We start from the raw sequence: 13,017 nt of genomic DNA on the forward strand, positions 1-13,017 counted from the left end.
ACTGGCCTATTCTCAAAATGTGGGGTTAAAAAAAAAAAGGAACAGATTTCAAGAAGGCCTTAAGTTTAAACCAGGTCATTTCAGCTTGAGAGGTCAGAATAGAAATCGGATTGCCCACCCCCACAATAATCTTCCCTCTGAAGATCCAGGGGGTGGTAACTCACCCTTTTAGTCAGCTGAGTATCCATCATGAAATTGTGCACGTGTTTTTCTGCTTTGGTAAGTTCTAGCTTCCTCGCCACGACAGCTACCACCAGGGCTGTGCAACCAGCACCCTGAAAATCAGAAGAGAGGAGAGCCCCAACAAGTTACTATTTTTGGTCTCAGCCATGGTAAAAAATGGTTTTCACCAAGTACATAAGCTGGAGATTTTTTAAAAAGTAGCATTCCACAACTTCAGTAAATATGACCAAAAGGGCATGGTCCACAAACACAAGCAGCATGCCCATCGATTGGGATTCAAAAACTTGGTTCACATATTTTAAGATCTTAAGAGTGATATTTGAATGAAACATATCTTAATACTAAGAAATACATGGTAAAGGGGCAACTTGCTGAAATTGCAGAGATTTCTTAAAAAACAGAGCAAGTTAGTTATATCTCTGAAAATCTAATAGGAACAAGTAATACATGAGTAAATTAGCATAAATGCATGGAGTGGAAATAACAATTATTCTCTAAAAAATAACACTGCATAATCTTCTCTCAAGATGAGACCAGAGGTCTTCAGCCAAACTGACTGTGATGTGCCAGAAATAAAAAGAGGTGCATTATCTCAGTGTATTCACAACTTCAAGATCACAGGAGGATCTCAATGGTTTGAACCTGGACAACGGACACATATAGTGTTGAAGGTAAGGGATAGTCATCCTAATCCAGATGCTTACCAGAACTAAGAAAGGCATGGGCTACCTTTATTTTGAAAAAGATCACCAGCACTCTTTTTTAAATGATAGGTCACTGTGCTGTTCTCTTGGGAAGAGATGTGAGACACTGTGTGGTACTCCAGGGAGTAGAGTTCTCTGCTCCATGATCATGGGCATGAGATGTGTGGTCTTCTTGGCTATAAGACCAGTGATTGCATACAGGGCCGGGTGGCGGGGCTGGGGGACCTCTGGGGGAGGGGGGCGCTAGGCAAGGTCATGCTGTTGCTGCCCCCTCATGGGTCCTGGGCACAGTCGACCTACAGGGTGAGAAGGGGGAGCTACGGAGCTACAGCCATAGCCTAAGGAGCTACTGACAGGCAGGTGAAAGGGAAGTCTGGCCCTCCAGAAGGAATCACACCCCTGAGAGGGCCACAGGGCAGTAGATATTGCCCAACTGTCTCAGTGGACAGAAAGCAATGAAGGCAGGGTTCACCCAGGAGCCCAGTGAAGAGGGACACCCAACAGCATGATGTTACAATTGTGGATCTTTCAACAGACTTGAATCTTCTTAGTTTTTTGATTTATTTTGAGGGGGAGAGTAAATCCTAAGGAGTCTTCGCACTGCCAGCGCGAGCCTGATGTGGGGCTCCATCTCACTGTAGGATCATGAAGTGAGCTGAGATCAAGCCACAGATGCTTAACAGACTGAGCCACCCCTAAACTAGTTTTTAATAGCATCGCCTTTATGTTAGCAAAAATGTTAATATGCTCATTGGCTAGCTAGCCAAGAGAGTCTCAAATTCCCATAAGGTAACCTGGCTTCCCTTAAGACAAGTAGGTCTGAAAACCATTCATTATAAAAGCAGCTCTGCATCTTACATATGAGGTAGTCTTCATCTCTAGGATCTAATATTGAGGAACGGTAATTACTCCTAGCATGTCCATATTATAATATGTTATGGCTGTATTAAAATTTTATTTCTGTGATACTTAAAGACAATGTAATATTTAAATAAGCAAGACAGAAAATTATATGCCTAATTTGCTCCTAATTTTATTTTTTAGAAAGGATCCACACTTGGGAACAAATTTAAGGAGATAATAATCTGTACTCTGAAAACTATAAGACACTGATGAAGGAAACTGAAGAGGACACAAATCCATGGAAAGATATATTATGTTCATGAATGAGAAGAATTAAAATACCCATACTACTCAAAGCAATTTACAGAGTCAGTGCAGTCCCTATTAAAATTCCAATGGTATTTATCACAGAACTAGAACAAATGAGCCCAAAATTTGTAATAGAACCACAGACAAACCCAAATACCCCAAGCAATCTTTAGAAAGAAGAACAAGGCTGGAGGTAGCATGCGCCCTGATCTCAAACTATACTAGAAAGCTATGGTAGTTAAAACAGTATGGTTCTAGTACAAAAACGGACACATAGATCAATGGAACAGGATAGAGAGCCCAGAAATAAACCCATGTGTATATGGTCAATTTACAACAAAGGTGGCAAGAATAAAAAATGGGGAAAAGATATTCTTTTCAATAAATGGTGTTGGGAAAACCAGACCACTCTCTTACACCATACACAAAAATAAATTGCAAATTAATTAAAGATCTATGAGTTAGACCTGAAGCCATAAAAGTCCTAGAAGAAAACAGAAGCAATAAACTCTTGGACATCACTCTGAATGGTAAATTTTAGACTTTCTTCAGGCAAGGACACAAAAGCTATTTTAAAAGCTAGGATAACATTAAACTAAAGACCTTTTGCACAGTGAAGGAAATCGTCAATATGACAAAAAGGCAACATATCTACTGAATAGAGAAAATATAGACAAATGATGTGTATTCAATAAGGGGTTAATATCCAAAATATATAGAGAACTCCTACAACTCAATAGCCAGAAAAATCAAATAACCTGATCAAAAATGGGCAGAGAACCCAAATAGACATTTCTCCTTGGAAGACATCCAGATGACCAACACATGAAAAGATTTTCAACATCGCTAGTCATCAGGAAAATACAAATCCAATCCACAGTGATATACCACCTCATACTTGTCATAATGCCTAATACCAAAAAGAAGTAAAGTGTTAGCAAAGATGTGGAGAAAAAGGACCCCTCATCATGCACTGTTGGTGGGAATGCAAACTTGTGCAGCCACCAAGGAAAACATTATGGCAGTTCCTCAAAAAATATTAACAATAGAACCACCATACAATCTAGTAATTCCACTTCTGGGTGTTTACCTGAAGAAAATGAAAACCATAATTTGGAAAGATATATACATCCCTATGTTTATTGGAGTATTATTTAAGATAGCCAAGGCATAGAAGCAACCTAAGTATCCATCAATAGATGAACTGATAAAAATGTTGTGTATGTCTATACAATGGAATATTAGCCATAAAGAATGTGATCTTGCCATTGGAAACAGCATGAATGGAACTAGAAGGCTTTATGCGAACTGAAATAAATCGGAGAAAGACGTATACTATATGATTTCTCTTACATGAGGAGTTTAAGAAAAAAAACAAGCATCACAGAAACAGACTAATAAACATAGAACAAACTTGCAATTATAAAATAAATCTTGGGGATATAAAATACATTCCGGGGAATGTAGTAAATAATATTGTGGTAACTTTGTATGGTGACAGAGGGTAACTTGTATGGTGACAGAGGGTAACTAGACCCACGGGGATCATTTCCTAACGTATAGAAATGCCAGCTCACTGCGTCATACAGTGAAATGTATATTGTATATCAATGGTATTTGAAATAAAAAAAAAAAAGGCCTTTGGAAGCGTACCCATGTGTTCTGTTCACTTTCAAACGTTTGCCACAAAATGTAAACCATTTTGGTGTACTGATAAGGGGCTAACCACAATCAGTGGGTGAAATCCGTGGCCACTCAAGATGGCCATGTATACCTACCCACTCGGGGGCAGCACCTGCTTGAGAAATATAGGATCACCTGCATGTTGCTCACAGGTGCTTGTCAGTCACTGAGTTATGAGAGATTCAAGAGCAGGGATGCTTTCTGAATAAGCAGAGAACGTAAAAATCTGAGGGGCTTCCACTGCTAGAGAGAGCCGTGAGCGGCAATTGGCACTCAAAGTTGAATACTGTTCTCCCCTGGCAGGTGGCCACTGCTGAGATCCTTCTGGAAAGAAATCAACATCCTAACAGGAGTGGAAAATCACTGGTATCAAGAGCCTTTGAAAGTCGATTTTTATTTGTGTTTATTCTTGGGCTCTCTTTTTTTCCTGCTACTGACCCCTTCCTTACTGAGTGTTCTCTAGATCCCCCAAAGTCTCGTGTACAAAAATGAGTATCTCCACTGCAAACTGCAAAAGCAAGGGAGTGTGACAATTTAGGAATTACTGCAACTATTACCTAAGTCACTCCACTGTCCTAGCTGTACCCTTTTAATGGTATCTCAAGAGCCACTTAGAAACCTCTTTCTGTTCATACATAGTCACTGCTTTATTTATTTTGAGAGAGAGATGAAGAGCATGAGGGAGGGAGGAGCAGAGAGGACAGAGAGACTCCCAAGCAGGCTCTGTGCTGATGTGGGGGCCTGAACTCAAGAACCATGAATCATAACCTGGGCTGAAATCAAGAGCTGGACACTTAACCAACAGAGCCACCCAGGTGCCCCTCCTTTACTTTTATTTTAATTAGGGAAGCCATACACTTTATGTCCCCAGGTCCTTAATAAACCATAAGCGGGTTCCATGTGTATAGAAATGGGTTTCAAAACAGTAACTTTACAAAAATAAAATAAATGCAGAGATATGCGAAAGAGCTGGTACACCTCTAAAGCCTTCTAGGTCCAAAGTAAATCCCTGCCAACACTAATGTCATTTAAGTCACTTCATGACGCTACTGTCCACTCCGTGTCTATTTCCAGGACCATTATGTTTCATCAAATGAATACAAATGAGAGTAAACATGCTTTTACAACATTTTTTCCAAAGTTGTCGTCATCACAATGGATGTGGAAACAGTTGGGATGAACATATGTTACTCTCTGAAATGAAGATCCCTGTATGCCTTTAACAAGATGAGTCATATTCCTTTCACCCAAGTCAGAAAGTGTATCCTGGTTACTTTTCTCCCATTTAGTTTATGTTATGGTGGAAAAACTAAGCAGACCATTGGCTTGTCCCTTCAAGATGCTCAGGCACCTAAAAACTAAATGAAGAAAGCACAGTGTGTTTATGAAGCCAATATATTAAAAGCAAACATTTAGGTTCCCCTTAGTTGGTGTATCTTCTTTCCTTCTAACAAATTAGATCTTGCAAGGGAGAGAGAGCAAGAGGAGGGAGAGAGGGCTCGTCCATATGCCAGATCAATGTGAAATAGACAAATGACGATATGACCAGAGAGCCTAAGTAGTAGTTGAATACCAACACCTGAAGAGTCTTAGCTACCGCCAAATTACAATACAGTAATTTTGGGGGGCACCTGGGTGGGTCAGTCAGTTGAGTGTCCAACTCTTGGTTCAGCTAGGTCATGCTCTCACGGTTCATGGGTTTGAGCGCCACGTTGGGCTCTGTGCTGCAGTGCAGAGCCTGCTTGGGATTCTCTGCCCTACCTCCTCAAAATAAATAAATAAACATTAAAAGTAAAATACAATATTTTTCAGGGTGCCTGGGTGCCTTGGTGGTTTAAGAGTGTGACTCTTGGATTTGGCCCAGGTCATGATAAACTCATAAACTGTGAAGTTTATGAGTTTGAGCCCTGCATCGGGCTGTGCTGATGGCACGGAGCCTGCTTGGGATTCTCTCTCTCCATCTCTCTCTGTCCCTCCCCCACTGACTCTCTCTGTCTCTCTCAAAGTAAATAAATAAACTTAAAAAAATTTAAAATACAGTACTTTTCTCCACTCTATATTTCCTCATCAGAGCACAGACACGGTAAGCCATGTTCGTCCCCAGGGTGCTCAAAAGAGAGGTTCGTCTGCCCCCAGGTCATTTAATCATACAATATTGGAAAAATTCAAAATACTACCATAATTTTACTTTAGGTCACCTGGTTGTGCTCATCCTGCAAGTACTTTCGAGAAGCACTTTGATAAACCATTCTGGGAGCAAGCTTTTAACAATTGAAGGATGCAAGTCAGTGGAGAAGGGAAATTCCTTGACTAGGATACTTGGGTAAAGGTTTTGATTCTGATGTAAATAAAGCTAGCAAAGATTTAACACAAATACTGAAATGTGTAATTTTCTTTTAGAAATTCCAGAATCCTCACCCTTGCGGAGAATGACTAATGAAAAAATGCTAGCATTCAAAATACTCCAGGTGTTATGTTAATTACCTTCCTGTGGGTCATATAATCACTCCTAAAAGCTCAAACTTGAGTGTGATAGCCAATTTGTTTGACTAACAGTGAGTAAAATTTATCAAAGTATAGTTAATTTGAAAAAAAATCATGTTTTTTCCTGAAGATACATCCAAATTAATAAAATAGCATTAAGACTAACTAATATTTTTCCTTTAAAAATATCAGCTTATGCTCCAAGAAGAAGGTAAAATAAATATTTGAAAGTACTGCCCATTATTCTGTCCCTGGGCTTGAGTGACTCAATATATAGAACAATAAATACATTTTAGTGCCCTTGTCTGATACAAATATTTTTTCATGAAAATTCTGGCAAATAAAATTCTCTAAAAACACTCAGCTTTATGATTATATCCCACCAGAATTCTGCAAGATCTCCTCGGGTCATGAAAATCAATGACAGTCAAGGTAATTTTGATGAGAAATGCCCCAAGTTTTTCAAAGACAAGTTGGTACTTGCTGATAAGAGGGCAGAGGTCAGGTAAACGGTCCTCATCCCATGGAAGAGGGGAGGTGGTGCGTGTGGGTTTTTTGAGTTCAGTGATAAAACCGGTACCTGGGAAGCCCAAGTCTCCATCGGAGTGATTTGCTTGTTCAGTTCATTCCTGTACTTGGATGTTGGAAGGAAAGAAGTGGCACCTAACTCTGGTCATCAACAATGAGTCACTCCTGGGCTTAAATTTCCTTATTAGCAATGGGGCCAGCGTGAGCACAACACGTAGTTTAGAGACAGGAAGGGCAGCCTTGACAACTAAAAATGCTGATAGTTGAGAAAACTTAGGTGGAAGTGTGGCATCTACAAGTCAAAAGCTAGAAGGTCACAACAACTGCCACCTCTACTTGCCTGTGCTTGAGAGAAACAAGCGGTCATCTTTCTTAAGAACTTTCTGGCAGAGAAATGAAGGTCGGCTCAGGGCAGTGGTGGGGAATTTAGCCTTAGGACTGAATAGGCCCATGGTCCCCCTCCTGCTACCCTGCACAAAAGAGAAACTATCCTAAGAATTTAAAGATAGGTTCTCCTCACTGAGCCTTTATTTGATGAGATTCATTGAATATACCAGAAAGACCCCAAAAAATAAATGAAAAGTAAATTAAAAACTTCTTCTAAGTTACTATTTGATATTAAACACCTGATGTCAAATTGTGTAACACACATAAAAAGGATCCTAAGGTTTTATTTTATTATTTTTATTTTTTTACTTATTCTTACATGCAGACTAAGAACTGGCTTTATTTAGTCTAGTTTCTCAGGGTTTCTATATCCATTGGCAGGGAGAAGAAAAATCCTTTAATGGAAAGATAGAAAGTAGCAGGATCTTAGGTTTAGCCCTCTGGAATACCAGTCATTCTCCTTATAAGCTCTTGCTAATTTATGGCTGTGTTTTGGAATACTCTTGGACTATGTGGACAGTGTAGTGTGTAATCCTACCCTTCAGGATTAAAACTGCTAGCCTCTGACAGTTGACTGAGCCGCCTTCAATCAAGGCTCCTCACCACTGGGGTAAATTGATGCTGACAGGATTATTATCCAAAGTTCTCATCCTAAAGGGGTATAAAAATTGACGACTATATCGTTGTTCCCAGAGTAAAATTTGAAAGATTCACTGGTGCCATGATCTTTCAATTGTTATGAACTACAGAAGTGGTTGGGAAAAAAACCCCAAATCACACTTCTGAAGTGGACTCACGTGTGTTGAGGAATCCATGGGGGACTCTCTGGAAGTCCAAGGGGACCAGTTATCACAGACCAACCTGTGTCCCTCGGATAGGGCAGATGATGCTTCATGTTTAAAGGTAATTTTGCCAGAAAATCTGGTCATCCATATTCTACACAAAGGCCCAAAAGAGATGCCATCAATTCTACAAAAATGGAGAAGCAAAAATTGCAAATGAATGAGGGACCTTTGTTCTCATATAAGACAGGAGGTACTCTTTCACCAACGAGGCTGTATTCTCCTCTTGAAACGATCATCTGTATTTATAGGTAAGGGGAAATGAGAGCTTCCAGAATGTGTTTTGTCTAGATGTACAGATACGAAAGGGCAGACAGGATAACTTTTTAAATGCTAAGCAAACAATTCCCTTCTCTACATTGAGATGGAGATCATGCGAAACCAGATCTAGCTGACAAAAAGCAAAGACACAAGGCTCTAACAAGGTTGTCTGCTGGCTACCTTCAGCCAACAGAATAAATCCATTGAGAGTTCATGCCATTGGTTATGGTGATATCCACACTAATGAATCCTCAGGTCCTTGGTATGACACCAAAGAGCAAAGACAGAGGAGTAAGGAGAAACAAGGAATTACAACCTTCATGGTTTTTCTCTGGAAGGGTGATGAGTGACTATTATAGGATCCTAGGATTTTATGGTTTTAAAATACTATCCAGGAGAGAGAACGAGATCTTTGTCTCCTCAGCTTTACTAGCAGGTAGGTCTTGGTAAAAAGGAACCTTCTGCATGATTTGCCTAATCTACCACAGTGTAATACCTGTTCATACACTTCAGTATCTACGATCCCATTATTTTAGCATTTCCATCATCATCTATGTTGATATTGTAAACGACATTGTAAGAAGTATGAGAGAAGCTTTGCATGATTGTCTCAGATTCACAATTGACATTTCAAGGGAGGAGAGGTTATTTTTTGATATGGCCGCTTGTTTCTCTCTTAGACATATTCTGAAAAACTCTCTCTCCTCACAGTTTAACAATATATTTCTGCCCAAAGCATTGCAGATTAATCTTAATGTCCTTGGCTCCCAAAAATACCATTCATGACACAAATTAAGCTATTTAAAAATTTTAAGTCATGGTTTAATTTTGGGTTTGTGACCAATAAAATGTGAACATCTAAGATGATGCCACAAAATAATTCATTCATTTCATTAGCTTTATGAAGAAATGCAGTGCTCATTTCTTTATTTGTACATTTTTGAAATGGGTAAGCTTTGTTGATGTTACCATTTGGATCAACTGTATCTTATGTCAAATTAAAAAAATAAAGATAAAGGTATAAATTCTATCAATTTCAAAACACAAGAACTAGAAAATTCAAATACAAAAGAACACAAAGAAAAATAGTACTTCAGAGATAATATACAAGATAATTCAGGGATGGCCCTGTCCTCTCTCAGAAGTATTGTAAATCGTATCTTTTTCACAATTTAGTAGGGGCCAGATGGAGAGAGGGAAAGAGAGAGAGAGAGAGAGAGAGAGAAAGAGAGATGGCCCAAGGGAAGTCTGACATTGTGCCTTTTACCTATACATGGATTGCACAAAGCCCAAGGGGCAATAGGCAAATAAATAACCCAAATAAAAGGAAGCCGTATCTGGCTTAGATAATCCCTAGGTGACTAACTGGTATTTAAGCTTCCTGGGGAAAAAAACAGGGTCTGACAAAACATTTCATCTTAAGGAAACTAGCCTTTTATGTGGGCTGTGAAAACAACTGATCTTTTTCTAGATAGCTTCTAGATACCAGCCAAACGCTGTCAGTACAGGTTTGTAGGCAACCTCCAATCATATAGTGTCAGTCCCCGGGAAATTTACACAGGATAGAAATAACTTCCGGAAGCTCACCCCCATGACCCCACTCTGGGGCCCAACTCCGTGGGAGGCTGCCTGGTCTAGGGGCAGACTCCTCTTAGTGTTTCATGTAGGCTTGTCCAAGATTATTGAATTTTTCAACATGCAAGTAAACCATATTGGGTGGGGCCAGTTAAGAAAGAAGTCTGTCCCGGGGGCACCTGGGTGACTCAGTTGGTTGAGCCTCCGACTTCGGCTCAGGTCTGATCTCATGGTTCATGGGTTGTAGCCCCTGCTCTGGGCTCTGTGCTGTCAGCTCAGAGTCTGGAGCCTGCTTGGGATTCTGTGTCTCCCCCTCTCTCTCTGCCCCTCTCCTGCTCTGCTCTGTCTCCCTCTGTCTCTCAAAAACAAATAAATGTTAAAAAAAAAAAAATGGAAGGGAGGGAGGGAGGATGGAAAGAAGGAAGGAAGGAAGGAAGGAAGAAAGGAAGGGAGGAAGGGAGAGAGGGAGGGAGGGAGGGAGGGAGGGAGGGAGGAAGGGAGGAAGGAAGGAAGGAAGGAAGGAAGGAAGGAAGGTCTGTTCCTTAGAAGGGAAATAGAGTGGAACTTCTCAGGCTAGAACAAAGGACCTGTTTCACCATCAATCTAGACAGTGGCAGCGAGGTCGCTATAAATTTCAGTGCCTACAACACATTTGTGTCCATGTAGATTACAAGTGGATTACAACTTCATTTTTTTTCTTTTGTGAAGTAAGATCACCAGCGACATCTACGCAAGGGAGTAGTTCAAGCCACTAAAGAGAAGATTTGTGCTATCCGATGAGGCTGGGAAGACAGGAAGGGCAAAGAAAAGCAAGGAAAGCTACAAGTACCACGGGATCCAGGCAAGGTTAATCTTCAATCTGGCTGTGGTCCACTGTGTATTAGGCTGTTTGCACAAACCCTGAGTCATACCTGATTCAACAATAAAGGAGTGGGGGTAAGGGGACATCTCGCCAGAAAAGAACACCAAGGAAATTGTTTCTAAGAAGCTTAAGGGGAAAGACTCTGTAATTACCAGTTCTGTGTGTATAAATAGCATCATTCATGTCCCTCATGGGCTTGTTATGGCCCTCCAAAAATACACCCATGCACATTTCATTTCCCAAAGCATTATGCTATATAATAAAATGCTATCTCTTCTGAGGAAAAGGGAGGAAGTGATCCAACAGTGAGCAGAATGGGCTGTACCCATTGTAATGAAAAAAAAAAAACTTCATTAAAATGCACAAAACCTTTTTTCTTGTACAAGCAAACCATGTTAAAGTACAACCCCACATCATATTCTGTGTGACTGGGACTTGAAATGGGCATCTTGTTACCAATAATGACCTTAAAATTGGCCCCAGATTTTATTTGCACATCTAGCTGCCTTAATCCCAGTTTGGTTACCACCAAGTAGGAGAAGAATGTTCCCACTCCATCTATGCCCTGGGCAGCTCAGTCCTTCTAGCCAGTTCTGACTCTTGGAACAATCTTCCGAGGCAGCTGCTAGCAGGGTGCATGCTGCCCTCGTCACCATTTGGAGGCCCTCACATGGAGATCCTGTCCCTCTGCTGCCAGCCTGGGGGTGGACACAGCGGTGGCATTGGGAGGGATGCCTAACTTCAGAAAGGTGGGGAATTTCCTGCCTAAGGAGTTCCCAGAACTCTCTCTCATAACCCAACGTGTAGGCAGAAGATCAAAGAAGAATCAAGATACTTTTTGCTGTTGCCACACTATACAGAGCAGATAAGGAATGGACAGAACCCAGGTCACTGAACACAGTGCATTGACTGGAAGCTACGTCTGGCTTCAACACATAAAAGTTCACACTACATTGTCATCGCTTTGAGACGACCTGCGGGCCTCCCATTTTTATACACCTAAAGTACATGGAACCAACTAGTCCTGGTCAAATCGGGGTGTGTAAGGGGTAGCGATAGCATATGAGCCTGTAACGTGCCACAGAAGAACACTGACGTGTCGCCATGGGCAGCAAACTTTCCTCAGGGATTCCATGAGACCTGGCCACCATCCCAGCCTCATACCATTGGCACTTTCCCACTTTTCACTCCTAGCCCAATGACCTTGCTCAAAGGTACCAAGCTCCCCCTTAACTCTCTACCTTCAAATAAACCACTCCCTCCTCCTGGATGACCTTCTTTCTTGCCACACTGCCTGGCTGCCCACCCTTCTCACCTGCACTCAGAAGTCAACTTTCCAGGGATAGAGAAAAGAAAATACTATTAAGAAAACCGTAAGGAAGAGGCACCTGGGTGGCTCAGTCGGTTAAGTGTCCAACTCTTTGTCTTGGCTCAGGTCATGATATCGTGGTTCATGAGCTTGAGCCTTGCATCAGGCTCTGTGCTGGGATTCTCTCTCTCTCTTTCTCTCTCTGCCCCTCCCCTGCTTGTGCTCGCTCTCTCTCTCTCTCGCTCTCTCTCTCTCAAAATAAATAAACTTTAAAAAAATCATAAGGAAGAGAAAATACATTTACAGTACTACACTGTATTTACTGAAAAAAAATCTGCATATCCACAGACCATGTAGTCCAAACCCATGTTGTTTGAAGATCAACTGTAATCTACTTCGGTGATTGAGAAATGCAATTCTTCAGCCCCTTGGCATACTTCAGGATAGGTTATTACAGTCCGCATTTTGCAGATAAGGAGAGCACGTTTCAGAGGAGAGAAACGCACTCAAGTATAACCTTGCTCTTAGGACCATGGAAGATCCAGACTGAAATGACAAACTTCCTGCCTGCAGCTTGGAGACCAGATTTGCTCATCAAAATGAGTGCCTCTCCCCACCAAGAGGAATCCAAGAGCCCTCAATGCTTCATGGAGCGGCATCCTGCTAAGAATGAAGATCGAAACCAGTGATGTTCTCTCCCTGTGTAGAACTGATTATTTATACTGGCTGCTGGCTGTTGGGAAACCTAGCCACGTGTAATCACACTGTGTGCCTTCACACCTTCAGGGTCTAAGAGGATAAGCAAAGGAAACAAAGTAAAAAGACACTTACCATGATTCCAGTGAGCAAACAGACTCCTTTCCCACAGTATGTGTTAGGTACCATGTCACCATAACCAATGGAGAGGAAAGTTATTGATATCAACCACATTGCTCCGAGGAAGTTGCTTGTAACATCCTGTTGATCATGGTACCTGTAAAACAGCAAACAGAGCCAGCCTTTTATAATTAATCTGCAGTATGGCTGCCAAGAGTGGCTTGATCCAAC

The 13,017-nt window shown here is 41.2% G+C and overlaps 1 protein-coding gene across 1 annotated transcript in view; it reads right to left on the minus strand.

Moving 5' to 3' along the window:
• KCNN2 (potassium calcium-activated channel subfamily N member 2) overlaps nucleotides 1-13,017 on the minus strand; it is a 214,882-nt gene that overhangs the window by 23,548 nt on the left and 178,317 nt on the right. The window contains 2 exon segments of the mRNA XM_077746313.1: nucleotides 165-275; nucleotides 12,802-12,943. Coding sequence (XP_077602439.1) covers nucleotides 165-275; nucleotides 12,802-12,943 — 253 coding nt within the window.

Source organism: Crocuta crocuta, unplaced genomic scaffold (assembly GCF_008692635.1).
Source record: "Crocuta crocuta isolate KB4526 unplaced genomic scaffold, BGI_CrCroc_1.0 scaffold218, whole genome shotgun sequence".
In the NCBI taxonomy this organism is placed as follows: domain Eukaryota; kingdom Metazoa; phylum Chordata; class Mammalia; order Carnivora; family Hyaenidae; genus Crocuta; species Crocuta crocuta.